Here is a 15,342-nt window from a genome sequence, read left to right on the forward strand (position 1 = left end):
TGCTACATAATCTTCATATTGCAACGACAGAAAATGTGTTTCTAGTTCAAAAGAATCAAAAGTTACAAAAACCAAAGCAAAGGGCAAAACATAGTGGTGCACAGTGGTAGGCCCTTTTCAAAAATTCACTGGTCTCCTTTTAGATGATGATTGCTGTTTTCAGGTATTACACTGATGCTAATGAGATAAAAATTGTGCCCAAGCGTTTGTAATGTGTGCTAAATTGCTGCTATTGCAATTATGAGATTCTGTGGCCATCGTACTTCTGCATCATTATGGATTTACATTAACCACATTTGCCACATAATTTACTATTTGCTGCATATTTTGCAGATTTCATCCAAAAAAGCGTCTAGTTTACACGGATTTCAAGTTACAATAATATATGTGCAAAACATTGTGTCTTTCAGTTCGAGACCGATTTGCAAAGGTGAACTGGTCAACTTTTAGGTAGTGATTGTTGTAGGTGTTAAACTGCTTCTAATGAGACAAAACATTTTCCCAGACAGTATTAATAGGCGTTAAAACGTCAAAATAGTGAAAGAATACTGCCATAGAATTTCCACACAAATTAGTCACCACTGCAGTATTATTATTTGTTTCTTCGGCCTTGGCCACTTATTTGTAGTAGCCCAGGATATGGAGTGGGAGGCTTCATTCTGGCTCTGCAATGATTCATGCTACGAGGTTACTGGACGTTCAGCGATGTTCTATTAAAATGTTTAACCAATCACAAATCTCAGCAGGTATTTTAAGTATATTTGCCCTGTCCTCCTGTCAGTTCTGAGATAGCAGGGTATATGTGATCACACTTCGAGCCCGCACACTGTTCCTTGAGAGCGTGCGGTTGTAGGTCCTTTCTAGGCAGGGGGGCTGCGCACTCGCTTCCTGGCAGTTCGTCTGCTGTCAGAGGACAGAGCCCAGTCAAGGACACGCTCGGGGGGTGTTGCGCCCCCCAGGTCTGGCGGTGGCGGCCTGGAAATGCCTCTCATCAGCACAGAAACCACAGCGGGCAGTTGAGGAATCTGTGAGGAGGGACTGAGCGGACCGTCTGCACCAGAGGAGCAGTGAGAGGGCTCCCGGGGCTGGGGGCCGAGAGCAGAAGAGACAGGAGCAGCCGGCGTGTGATACAGGACCACGCGCTGCAGCCTCACCAGACCAGAAGCCGTCAGTGCTGCGAGAGGACCACTGAGCCCCAGACCTGCGGGACCAGCAACAGTCGATGCTGAAGGACCAGGGAGGCTAGTTCTGCAGGGGCAATAAGTGCTGCTGAGCCCGGTGTGTCTTTTGCTGCTGAGCCCGGAGCAGTCAGCGCTCCAGGAACTCCAGGGTGACGGGGTCAGAAGCCTTGGAGCTGCAGGAGCAGCACGTGCTGCAGGAGCTCAAGTGCCACAGGAGTAGCTAGTGCTGCAGAGCCAGCCATACTCTGAAAGCGGTCCCGGGGCAGGTGGTGCGACAGAAGCAGAAACTGCTGCACGACTAGGAGCCATCCGTGCTGCAGGGTCGAGGGGAGCTGCAGTGAGGACCCGGGGCCCCAGTGTCGCAGAGCCAGGGTAGCAGTGCTCCAGCGCTGCGAGGGGAACCGGAGCAGGAGGGCGAGTTGCAGCGAGCTGCACACCGAGGAGGGAGAGCTGCAAACCGAGGAGGGCTGCACCGGTCTATCCCTGAAACTGCTGCTCTATGGATATCAAAGCAGCCCCTAACGGGGTGGCTACCATCGAGGACCGGATCCTGCGGATCACCGGCTACTATGGCTACTACCCGGGCTACTCGAGCCAGAAAAGTAAGGCGCCAGCGCGTGTGCTGCAGAGCGTGGCGCGCGCCTGCAAGTGTGCGCAGTGCACGGGCATTGCAGTGGGTTTGTGTACATTAACCGCACTCCAGCAATGTGTCCGGATTACTTGGCAAATAGAATGTGCGTATATTGTGCTTCTGTGCCACTGCAGCTGCGAGAGGATCTGAAGGCACGTTAACGCCGTACATTGGCAGGTGGGGTCCGTGGTGTCCCCCGAGACACGGGATGGTGCAGGGGAACTGCAGCAAGAGCAGCTGAGCTGCGCGCTCTCACCTGGGAGGGGGGGGGGGGGGACTTCTCAGCCCTATGGAGAGCAGGCTGGCGAAAACAGAACGCCGATAATTTATTATGATCACCGGAGGGAGGGCAGGGGCTGCTGGGACAGGAGCGGGGGAAGAGGGGGGTTGTGTTTTCGTCTATTCTGACTGCATAATGTGCAGCGCGGAGAGCCAGGCGCGTGAGCAGCTAAGAAAGTTCTCACGACTCAGTGTTGTGGTCAGACTTAGAGAGTGGGGGCAGTGAGGCCAGGTTGGCAGGGAATCCTCTCGGGGGCCAGGGGCAGTGGGCTAGGGGTTAACACACCTGAGGCCAGGCGGGACTGGGAGTGAAGCCCTTCTGTGGACAAAGGCAGTGAGGCTAGGGTAAGGTTTCCTGAGGACACTGGGGGCGTAGTAGTAATGAAGCCCATCTGGGGGCAAGGGCAGTGAAGCCGAGGTAAGTCCCAGAAGACAGGAGCACGAGGCTCGGTTAAGGATGAAGGTGCAGTGGGGCCATGGGCAGCGAGGCTGGGCTAGAAATAGAGGACTGCCCCAGGACAGGGGCAGTGAGGCTGGACAGTAATGAAGCCCATATCCGGACAAAGACTGGGGGACGCTTCCGTGCGAACAGGGACAGCGAAGGCGGGCTATCAACAGTAGGGCTACCTTCAGATCTGAACCTGGATACATTAACATCCAAAAAGACAATGGCTCATATGAACAATTTTCAATTTAATAATATACCAATGGCTCATATGAACAATTTTCAATTTAATATTCCACCGCCAAAGGTGTGTACAAGAGTTAACAAAGCAACGTTTTTTTTGTAGCCAAAGTAATTAGCATAAGGCGTATTTTTTTTGTAATGCCCTGGGACAGCGCCATCGAGGTCGCATAGTAGTGAAGCACCCCTCAGGACAGGCGCAGCGGGGCCTGGGAGGGAGGGCGCTATCGCGATAAAGTGAAGCGAGGCTGGATTAGGAATACGGCTCCTGTGGGGAATGGGGCAGTTAGACCAGGCTAAGGATAGAGCTCCCACGAAGGCCCAAGAATGAAGCGCCTCTGAGGATAAGGGACCTCTTCTCCTGGCTACCGGGGCAGTGAGGCTGGACTGTGGGTAGAGGTCCCCCGCTGGACTGGGGCACTGAGGCAGGGCTGTGAATGGAGTGTTCCTCTGTGGGTGGGTGGAATGATGCCGTGCATGAATGAACCCCCCCATGAGAACGGGGAACAGTCACTCTTGACTATAGATCAAGCCCCTCCTACCGCTCACCCACGGCTATGTGATTAGGTCGTGGGCGCAGGCTACCCTCGGAGAGTCCTTTTTAGGTCTCGCCTAGCTATTGCGTTTACGCAATCGCTATGCAAGACTCTAGTAAGAGAGGCATTTCAAAGTGCTCCCAAAAGTGGATTGCATGGCGAGCACGCGCACAATCACGTGCATCGTGCCGCCATGCAATCCATTTGGGGAAGCGCTTCAGCCCACTGGCGCGTGCACGTGTAGCCACAGCCTCGGCATCATACTTCACAGGGTCCGCTCCCCCGTCTGGAATGCGCTCCCCCGCCACAGCATGCTTTGTCGGTCTCTTTTTATTGTCTCTTAGTACGTCCCTTTTCTGTCACTATCAATGCCTCTTTCTCCAGCTCTTTCGTTTTCTCATTCTCTCCAGTTCACTTTCACTGTCTCACTAGCCCGCCTTTTCTCTTCTTGTGCCTTGTTTTAATCTCTTTCACCACCCACATTCTTACTATAACCACCCAGGGGGCACTCTGAATCTTAACCCTCCTGTTTTCTGGGTCTCTCCAGCCACTTTCCTCCCTTCTGGAGACACCCTCTTCATAACCTACTTCTGTACTCTCCCTTGTCACTAGAGTTGATCTCTCTCTAAGTTACCAAGCACTCTCTCCACCCTAGATCATGTCTTTATTACCCTTCTCTACCCGGACACTCTTACTCCCCTCCAACACCCACTCCTCGGTGATCTCACCGCCCCCCCCACCATCCCCACTCTGTTCTAGATATCTCCTCCACTCTCTTTCTTTCAGAACTGTCTTTATCCACATCTCATCCACCGAGATCTCGCACCCCTCCTGCACTCCTCACTCTGTGCTCGGTGTCCCCTCCACCTCTCAGAGCTCTCACTGACCCTTACAGACTTTTTAAAGCATGTTGCGGCAGGATAGCTCTGTGGGTTACTGCGCCTACTGCCAACAGTCTGCCTGCAGCCTGCTAGTCCCAGATTCCCATCTTGGTTTCACTCCTACTTCTGTCGTGGCACGTTGGACATAAAACCACTTTCCATGGTTTGGACAATCATAAACAATGGTATTTGTAGCGCCATGAAGCCGCGAGACTGTTCTAGGAAGCTTTTTGCTCGATATTTGATTATTGTTGACTGAATGAATGGTGTAGTGTGTGTCAGTCCTTTACCTGTGATGAAGGTGGGCGGGGGGCGCTCACTCATGAGAAAGAGGCGCTGGCATGTCACTTTTCACCCGTGAAGCCTAAAAATGTTGCTCTTCACTGGGGTAACGTTCTTTTACATGTCGAGATTCCACTTACAGAAGACTTCTCTTGTGGGCGCCAGAGAGCTCTCCCTATAACAAGCATTGGCATAGCCAATAGGTCTCGCTTTTGGGACATTATAAGTATTTAGTTATGCAACTGTTGCATGGCTAAACACTTATAAGGTCCCAAAAGCGAGACCTATTGGCTATGCCAATGCTTGTTGGATGGGTTCTTGGCTGTGTCGGCAATAGACCCCTGGGGACAGGCTGCTCCACTCAAGGGGCAGGTGCAGACGGTTCAAAGAAAAACAGTGGACAGTGGTAGACAGCCAGTGATGATGGTCCTAGGACAGAGAGACGAAATGCCTGGCTTTAAACACCTGCTCCTCCTGGGGGCAGGGAGCCAGGCCTGAGACGCTAAGAGAGGAAGCTTAGACAAGCTGTTACCGCTCTCTCCTGGGGCCCTGGGCACAGACTTAGGTCCCTGGGTACATTACCTCTGGATGTACCTCTCTGCGACTCTCCTCGGGCCGAAAGATGACCCGGTCCTCCTGGTTATTATGTCAAGTGGAACAGGGCATCTCTGCATAAACCTCCCCGTAGACCGACAACACACCATAGGCCCTATGGTGGGAACACTTTTTACCCTAGTACTTCCTGCCTGTCTAAAGAGCGCGGGGCCTCGAGGCCTACCCCGTGTACCGCGTTCACCTCACCTCCCCCTGCCTGGCAGCGCAGTGCATTTGTACCGAACATGTCACTGTTCCGCTCTGGCATCCTAATATACAAACACCAAGATTCACAGCCTCCCTCGCCGTGTGCATCTGGAGATAAAAAAATAAATTAAAAAAAACAGGACGGGGTCAATTTCCGGGTGTGTTTTTAGGCGCTCCCAGGTGAGAACTGATCAAAGTGCAGCACATTCCACAACTATGGGCGTCTGCAATCACGTGCTCATACGAGGGCCGAACCTCCAGCATTACTGGTGTGACCCTGTCTAGGGAGCACAGGTTTCTTTAATTCACATCACATTCCACGACCACGCTGACTTCCCGAGTCAAAAACGCGAGTCAACAGTCAAATGTGATTTAACGCAAGGGGCTTGATGTATGCAACCACAGAAGTGTATGACAACTTCGGATCATTTCAAAGTCTCCCAAAAGTCCGAAAATGTCGGAAAAAAATCCAAATAGTCCGAACCATTACAACCTTGGTAGGACTCTTAGAACGTGGCCCCTTACACATTGGACAATACCAATTGGGATCGCTTCAATATAGACATGGGCCCTTGCAGGGGGTATAGGCCTCGGAAGCATGGGCCCCTTGCACCGCGAGTCTCTGCAGCATATGACCCTTTGCTTCTGTTTCCTACAGTGTGCCCCCTGCAGCATGGCACCCTGCAGTTTCTAACTCTGTCCTGGAAACAAGTGCCCCTTTATCATGGAGCCTCACAGCATGGGCGGCTAAAGCACGCCCCCTGGATGAGTTGTGATTGCAGCACGTGCCATTGTAATATAGAGCGCTGCAACATAGCCATTGTAGTGTAGATCTTTAGAGCATGAAGCTCCGAGGTATGCAGTCATTGTAGGATGGGCTGGGCTCATGCAACATTGACCCCTTCAGCCTAGATGATTTTGGAGGAAGCATGGACCCCATCAGCATGGGCTATTGAAGGATAGACTCCTGCAGCGGCACTCTTGCAGCGTGGGTCACTGTAGGAAGGACTCATGCAGCATGGGTCATTGTAGGAAGGACTCATGCAGCATGGGTCATTGTAGGAAGGACTCCTGCATCCTTCACACCTGCAGCATGGGTCATTGTAGGAAGGACTCCTGCATCCTTCACACCTGCAGCATGGGTCATTGTAGGAAGGACTCATGCAGCATGGGTCATTGTAGGAAGGAGTCCTGCATCCTTCACACCTGCAGCATGGGTCATTGTAGGAAGGACTCCTGCATCCTTCACACCTGCAGCATGGGTCATTGTAGGAAGGACTCCTGCATCCTTCACACCTGCATCATGGGTCATTGTAGGAAGGACTCATGCAGCATGGGTCATTGTAGGAAGGACTCCTGCATCCTTCACACCTGCAGAATGGGTCATTGTAGGAAAGACTCATGCAGCATGGGTCATTGTAGGAAGGACTCCTGCACTCTTCACACCTGCAGCATGGGTCATTGTAGGAAGGACTCCTGCAGCATGGGTCATTGTAGGAAGGACTCATGCAGCATGGGTCATTGTAGGAAGGACTCCTGCATCCTTCACACCTGCAGCATGGGTCATTGTAGGAAGGACTCCTGCATCCTTCACACCTGCAGCATGGGTCATTTTAGGAAGGACTCATGCAGCATGGGTCATTGTAGGAAGGACTCCTGCATCCTTCACACCTGCAGCATGGGTCATTGTAGGAAGGACTCCTGCATCCTTCACACCTGCAGCATGGGTCATTGTAGGAAGGACTCCTGCATCCTTCACACCTGCATCATGGGTCATTGTAGGAAGGACTCATGCAGCATGGGTCACTGTAGGAAGGACTCCTGCATCCTTCACACCTGCAGATTGGGTCATTGTAGGAAAGACTCATGCAGCATGGGTCATTGTAGGAAGGACTCCTGCACCCTTCACACCTGCAGCATGGGTCATTGTAGGAAGGACTCCTGCAGCATGGGTCATTGAAGGAAGGACTCCTGCAGCCTGCACACCTGCAGCATGGGTCATTGTAGGAAGGACTCCTGCATCCTTCACACCTGCAGCATGGGTCATTGTAGGAAGGACTCATGCAGCATGGGTCATTGTAGGAAGGACTCCTGCAGCCTGGACCCCTACAGCATGGGTCATTGTAGGAAGGACTCCTGCAGCAGGGACCAGTACTGCATGGGGCATAGTAGGATGGACTCCTGCAGCATGGACACCTGCAGCATGGGTCATTGTAGGAAGGACTCCTACTGCCTGCAGCCTTGCAGCATGGGTCATTGTAGGAAGGACTCCTGCAGCCTGCACACCTGCAGCATGGGTCATTGTAGGATGGACTCCTGCAGCAGGAACCAGTACTGCATGGGTCATAGTAGGATGGACTCCTGCAGCACGTACACCTGCAGCATGGGTCATTGTAGGAAGGATTCCTGCAGCCTGCACAACTGCAGCATAGGTCATTGTAGGAAGGACTCCTGCAGCAGGGGCCAGTACTGCGTGGGTCATTGTAGGAAGGACTCCTGCAGCCTGGACCCCTGCAGCATGGGTCATTGTAGGATGAACTCCTGCACCCTGGACCCCTGCAGCATGGGTCATTGTAGGATGGACTCCTGCATCCTGCACACCTGCAGCATGGGTCATTGTAGGATGGACCCCTGAAGCATGGGTCATTGTAGGATGGACTCCTGCACCCTGGACCCCTGCAGCATGGCTCATTGTAGGATGGACTCCTGCATCCTGCACACGTGCAGCATGGGTCATTTTAGGAAGGACTCCTGCAGCAGGGACCAGTACTGTGTGCGTCATAGTAGGATGGACTCCTGCAGCACGTACCCCTGCAGCAAGGGTCATTTTGCTTTCTCGCCCTAAGTGCGCCAGGTATGCCCAGACGTGGGTCCTGGGCTCACTGTGCCACTGGAATCAAGCTATCCTGGCTGAAGAGGGGTGAAACTCCGAAACCAGTCCTAGGATGCTTGTTTCCGGTCCAGGGAGGACCTGGCTTGGCAGTTCGGGCTGAACTGTTCCCATGAGGCATAGGGTAAAGACTGATTTGCATATGGCCAGGTTTAAACTGGGGTGGCATGGCGAGCACAAGAATGATGGATTTAACCCAGATCTCTTGACTGGGGGTGAATGTTTTGATTTGTTCTGCATTCCGTCCATCAATTGTGTGTCTTTTGCATTGTAGGAAGGACTCCTGCAGCATGGGTCATTGTAGGAGGGACTCCTGCAGCAGGGGCCAGTACTGCGTGGGTCATTGTAGGAAGGACTCCTTGTGCCTGGACCCCTGCAGCATGGGTCATTGTAGGATGGACTCCTGCATCCTGTACACCTGCAGCAATGGTTCATTGTAGGAAGGACTCCTGCATCCTTCACACCTGCAGCATGGGTCATTGTAGGAAGGACTCATGCAGCATGGGTCATTGTAGGAAGGACTCCTGCAGCCTGGACCCCTACAGCATGGGTCATTGTAGGAAGGACTCCTGCAGCAGGGACCAGTACTGCATGGGTCATAGTAGGATGTACTCCTGCAGCATGGACACCTGCAGCATGGGTCATTGTAGGAAGGACTCCTACTGCCTGCAGCCTTGCAGCATGGGTCATTGTAGGAAGGACTCCTGCAGCCTGCACACCTGCAGCATGGGTCATTGTAGGATGGACTCCTGCAGCAGGGACCAGTACTGCATGGGTCATAGTAGGATGGACTCCTGCAGCACGTACACCTGCAGCATGGGTCATTGTAGGAAGGACTCCTGCAGCCTGCACACCTGCAGCATAGGTCATTGTAGGAAGGACTCCTGCAGCAGGGGCCAGTACTGCGTGGGTCATTGTAGGAAGGACTCCTGCAGCCTGGACCCCTGCAGCATGGGTCATTGTAGGGTGAACTCCTGCACCCTGGACCCCTGCAGCATGGGTCATTGTAGGATGGACTCCTGCATCCTGCACACCTGCAGCATGGCTCGTTGTAGGATGGACCCCTGAAGCATGGGTCATTGTAGGATGGACTCCTGCACCTTGGACCCCTGCAGCATGGCTCATTGTAGGATGAACTCCTGCATCCTGCACACCTGCAGCATGGGTCATTGTAGGAAGGACTCCTGCAGCAGGGACCAGTACTGTGTGGGTCATAGTAGGATGGACTCCTGCAGCACGTACCCCTGCAGCATGGGTCATTTTGCTTTCTCGTCCTAAGTGCGCCAGGTATGCCCAGACGTGGGTCCTGGGCTCACTGTGCCACTGGAATCAAGCTATCCTGGCTGAAGAGGGGTGAAACTCCGAAACCAGTCCTAGGATGCTTGTTTCCGGTCCAGGGAGGACCTGGCTTGGCAGTTCGGGCTGAACTGTTCCCATGAGGCACAGGGTCAAGACTGATTTGCATATGGCTAGGTTTAACCTGGGTGGCATGGCGAGCAAACGAATGATGGATTTAACCCAGATCTCTTGACTGGGGGTGAATGTTTTGATTTGTTCTGCATTCCGTCCATCAATGGTGTGTCTTTTGCATTGTAGGTAGGACTCCTGCAGCATGGGTCATTGTAGGAGGGACTCCTGCAGCATGGGCCAGTACTGCGTGGGTCATTGTAGGAAGGACTCCTTGCGCTTGGACCCCTGCAGCATGGGTCATTGTAGGATGGACTCCTGCATCCTGTACACCTGCAGCCATGGTTCATTGTAGGATGGACCCCTGCAGCATGGGTCATTGTAGGGTGGACTCCTGCACCCTGGACCCCTGCAGCATGGGTCATTGTAGGATGGACTCCTGCAGCCTGCACACCTGCAGCATAGTTCATTGTAGGAAGGACTCCTGCAGCAGGGGCCAGTACTGCGTGGGTCATTCTAGGAAGGACTCCTGCAGCCTGGACCCCTGCAGCATGGGTCATTGTAGGGGGAACTCCTGCACCCTGGACCCCTGCAGCATGGGTCATTGTAGGATGGACTCCTGCATCCTGCACACCTGCAGCATGGGTCATTGTAGGATGGACCCCTGAAGCATGGGTCATTGTAGGATGGACTCCTGCACCTTGGACCCCTGCAGCATGGCTCATTGTAGGATGGACTCCTGCATCCTGCACACCTGCAGCATGGGTCATTGTAGGAAGGACTCCTGCAGCAGGGACCAGTACTGTGTGGGTCATAGTAGGATGGACTCCTGCAGCACGTACCCCTGCAGCATGGGTCATTTTGCTTTCTCACCCTAAGTGCGCCAGGTATGCCCAGACGTGGGTCCTGGGCTCACTGTGCCACTGGAATCAAGCTATCCTGGCTGAAGAGGGGTGAAACTCCGAAACCAGTCCTAGGATGCTTGTTTCCGGTCCAGGGAGGACCTGGCTTGGCAGTTCGGGCTGAACTGTTCCCATGAGGCACAGGGTCAAGACTGATTTGCATATGGCCAGGTTTAACCTGGGGTGGCATGGCGAGCAAACGAATGATGGATTTAACCCAGATCTCTTGACTGGGGGTGAATGTTTTGATTTGTTCTGCATTCCGTCCATCAATGGTGTGTCTTTTGCATTGTAGGAAGGACTCCTGCAGCATGGGTCATTGTAGGAGGGACTCCTGCAGCATGGGCCAGTACTGCGTGGGTCATTGTAGGAAGGACTCCTTGCGCCTGGACCCCTGCAGCATGGGTCATTGTAGGATGGACTCCTGCATCCTGTACACCTGCAGCCATGGTTCATTGTAGGATGGACCCCTGCAGCATGGGTCATTGTAGGGTGGACTCCTGCACCCTGGACCCCTGCAGCATGGGTCATTGTAGGATGGACTCCTGCAGCCTGCACACCTGCAGCATAGGTCATTGTAGGAAGGACTCCTGCAGCAGGGGCCAGTACTGCGTGGGTCATTGTAGGAAGAACTCCTGCAGCCTGGACCCCTGCAGCATGGGTCATTGTAGGGTGAACTCCTGCACCCTGGACCCCTGCAGCATGGGTCATTGTAGGATGGACTCCTGCATCCTGCACACCTGCAGCATGGGTCATTGTAGGATGGACCCCTGAAGCATGGGTCATTGTAGGATGGACTCCTGCACCTTGGACCCCTGCAGCATGGCTCATTTTAGGATGGACTCCTGCATCCTGCACACCTGCAGCATGGGTCATTGTAGGAAGGACTCCTGCAGCAGGGACCAGTACTGTGTGGGTCATAGTAGGATGGACTCCTGCAGCACGTACCCCTGCAGCATGGGTCATTGTAGGATGGACTCCTGCAACTTGGACCCCTGCAGCATGGCTCATTGTAGGATGGACTCCTGCATCCTGCACACCTGCAGCATGGGTCATTGTAGGAAGGACTCCTGCAGCAGGGACCAGTACTGTGTGGGTCATAGTAGGATGGACTCCTGCAGCACGTACCCCTGCAGCATGGGTCATTTTGCTTTCTCGCCCTAAGTGCGCCAGGTATGCCCAGACGTGGGTCCTGAGCTCACTGTGCCACTGGAATCAAGCTATCCTGGCTGAAGAGGGGTGAAACTCCGAAACCAGTCCTAGGATGCTTGTTTCCGGTCCAGGGAGGACCTGGCTTGGCAGTTAGGGCTGAACTGTTCCCATGAGGCACAGGGTCAAGACTGATTTGCATATGGCCAGGTTTAACCTGGGGTGGCATGGCGAGCAAACGAATGATGGATTTAACACAGATCTCTTGACTGGGGGTGAATGTTTTGATTTGTTCTGCATTCCATCCATCAATGGTGTGTCTTTTGCATTGTAGGAAGGACTCCTGCAGCATGGGTCATTGTAGGAGGGACTCCTGCAGCATGGGCCAGTACTGCGTGGGTCATTGTAGGAAGGACTCCTTGCGCCTGACCCCTGCAGCATGGGTCATTGTAGGATGGACTCCTGCATCCTGTACACCTGCAGCCATGGTTCATTGTAGGATGGACCCCTGCAGCATGGGTCATTGTAGGGTGGACTCCTGCACCCTGGACCCCTGCAGCATGGGTCATTGTAGGATGGACTCCTGCAGCCTGCACACCTGCAGCATAGGTCATTGTAGGAAGGACTCCTGCAGCAGGGGCCAGTACTGCGTGGGTCATTGTAGGAAGAACTCCTGCAGCCTGGACCCCTGCAGCATGGGTCATTGTAGGGTGAACTCCTGCACCCTGGACCCCTGCAGCATGGGTCATTGTAGGATGGACTCCTGCATCCTGCACACCTGCAGCATGACTCATTGTAGGATGGACCCCTGAAGCATGGGTCATTGTAGGATGGACTCCTGCACCTTGGACCCCTGCAGCATGGCTCATTGTAGGATGGACTCCTGCATCCTGCACACCTGCAGCATGGGTCATTGTAGGAAGGACTCCTGCAGCAGGGACCAGTACTGTGTGGGTCATAGTAGGATGGACTCCTGCAGCACGTACCCCTGCAGCATGGGTCATTTTGATTTCTCGTCCTAAGTGCGCCAGGTATGCCCAGACGTGGGTCCTGGGCTCACTGTGCCACTGGAATCAAGCTATCCTGGCTGAAGAGGGGTGAAACTCCGAAACCAGTCCTAGGATGCTTGTTTCCGTTCCAGGGAGGACCTGGCTTGGCAGTTCGGGCTGAACTGTTCCCATGAGGCACAGGGTCAAGACTGATTTGCATATGGCCAGGTTTAACCTGGGGTGGCATGGCGAGCAAACAAATGATGGATTTAACCCAGATGTCTTGACTGGGGGTGAATGTTTTGATTTGTTCTGCATTCCGTCCATCAATAGTGTGTCTTTTGCATTGTAGGAAGGACTCCTGCAGCATGGGTCATTGTAGGAGGGACTCCTGCAGCATGTGCCAGTACTGCGTGGGTCATTGTTGGAAGGACTCCTTGCGCCTGGACCCCTGCAGCATGGGTCATTGTAGGATGGACTCCTGCATCCTGTACACCTGCAGCCATGGTTCATTGTAGGATGGACCCCTGCAGCATGGGTCATTGTAGGGTGGACTCCTGCACCCTGGACCCCTGCAGCATGGGTCATTTTAGGATGGACTCCTGCATCCTGTACACCTGCAGCCATGGTTCATTGTAGGATTGACCCCTGCAGCCTGGGTCATTGTGGGATGGACTCCTGCACCCTGGACCCCTGCAGCATAGCTCATTGTAGGATGGACTCCCGCATCCTGCACACCTGCAGCTTGGGTCCTTGAAGGAAGGACTCCTGCAGCAGGGACCAGTACTGAGTAGGTCATTGTAGGAAGGACTCCTGCAGCAGGGGCCAGTACTGAGTGGGTCATTGTAGGAAGGACTCCTGCAGCACGCACACCTGCAGCATGGGTCATTGTAGGAAGGACTCCTGCAGCAGGGGCCAGTACTGAGTAGGTCATTGTTGGAAGGACTCCTGCAGCAGGGGCCAGTACTGAGTGGGTCATTGTAGGAAGGACTCCTGCAGCACGCACACCTGCAGCATGGGTCATTGTAGGAAGAACTCCTGTAGCAGTGACCAGGACTGCGTGGCTCATTGTAAGATGTACTCCTGCAGCACGCACACCTGCAGCATGGGTCATTGTAGGATGGACTTTGCAGCAGGGACCAGTGAAGCATGGGTCACTATAGAAAGGACTCCTGCAGCCTTCATACCTGCTACATGGGTCATTGTAGCAGGTACACCTGCAGCATGGGTCATTGTAGGATGGACTTTGCAGCAGGGACCAGTGCTGCATGGATCATTGTAGGATGGACTGCAGAAGCATATGCCACTGCAAAAAGAAACTATACATTATTGACCCTACGTCATGCATGCTGCGTAGACTCTGGCAAAAAGAACAATTGATGGTCAGAATGCAGAACAATGTCATACATTCTCCCCAGTACATAGATTTGAGCCTAAATCCATCGTTTTTTTGCTCACCATGCCTTCCCAGTTTGGACCAAGCCATATGCAAATCAGTTTTGACCCTGCGCCCAATGGGAACAGTCCAGCCCTAATTGCCAGGCCAGGCACCCCCTGGACTAGAAACAATCATCCTAGGACTGGTTTCGGGGTTTCACCCCTCATCAGCCAGGATAGCTTGACTCCAGTGTCATGGAGAGCACAGGACCGACGTCTGGGCACACCCGTCCCACTCGGGGTGACAAATGCAAAAAGAACAACTGATGGACAGAATGCAGAACAATGTCATTCATTCACCCCAGTACAGAGATCTGGGCCTAAATCCGTCATTTTTTTGCTCCCCATGCATTCCAGTTCGAACCCAGCCATATGTAAATCAGTCTTGATCCTGCGCCCAATGAGAACAGTCCAGCCTGAACTGCCAGGCCAGGTCCTCCCTGGACTGGAAACAAGCCTCCTAGGACCAGTTTCGGGGTTTCACCCTGACTCCAGTGGCATGGAGAGCACAGGACCCACGTCTTGGCATACCCGTCCCACTCGGGGTGACAAATGCAAAAAGAACAATTGATGGACAGAATGCAGGGACCAATGGTGCATGGGTCATTGTAGGATGGACCCCTCAAGCATGGGTCATTATAGAAAGGACTCCTGCAGCCTTCACACCTGCTGCATGGGTCATTGTAGGATGTACGCCTGCGGCATGGGCCATTGTAGGATGGACTTTGCAGCAGGGACTAGTGCTGCCCCGGTTATTGTAGGATGGACTACAGAAGCATGTGCCACTGAAAAAAGAAACTATACATCATTGACCCTACGTCAAGCCTCCTGCTGCGTAGACTATGGCAGCATGGCCATTGCAGCATGGACTCCTTTAGCCTGTTCCTCTCAGCATGGACCCTCTGCAAAATGGACCCTTGCAATTTTGGCCCAACTCCCAGGAGTTGTGCAGCGTGGCTCTTTGAAGCTTGGGTTCGGAAGCACAGGCGTTGGTGTGAGTACTCCTAGAGCATGTATATGGACCACGCACGCAACCTCGGCTTCATCCTGGACTCATCCTTCTCCATGACCAGACAGGTCAACTCGGTGACCTCGGCATGCTTCAACACCCTCCGCATGCTCCGCAAGATCTTCCGCTGGATCCCCACCGACACCAGGAAGACCGTCACCCACGCCCTCGTCACCAGTCGCTTGGACTATGGGAACACTCTGTACGCCGGCATCACCATCAAGCTGCAGAGGAAACTGCAACGAATCCAGAACGCTGCCGCACGACTCATCCTGAACATACC

At 53.5% G+C, this 15,342-nt stretch overlaps 1 protein-coding gene across 2 annotated transcripts in view; it reads left to right on the forward strand.

Annotated features, from left to right (window-relative positions):
- The first annotated feature begins 842 nt into the window (after positions 1 to 842).
- Positions 843 to 15,342, forward strand: part of SLC35F4 (solute carrier family 35 member F4) — a 527,883-nt gene continuing 513,383 nt past the window's right edge. For both annotated transcript variants that reach the window (XM_085626142.1, XM_085626141.1), the window contains exon 1: positions 843 to 1,783. In XM_085626142.1, the coding sequence (XP_085482268.1) occupies positions 1,681 to 1,783 (103 nt within the window). In that variant the 5' untranslated portion in view covers positions 843 to 1,680. The remainder of the gene's footprint in view (positions 1,784 to 15,342) is intronic.

The sequence above is a fragment of the Triturus cristatus genome, chromosome 9, assembly GCF_964204655.1.
Source record: "Triturus cristatus chromosome 9, aTriCri1.1, whole genome shotgun sequence".
Lineage (NCBI taxonomy): Eukaryota > Metazoa > Chordata > Amphibia > Caudata > Salamandridae > Triturus > Triturus cristatus.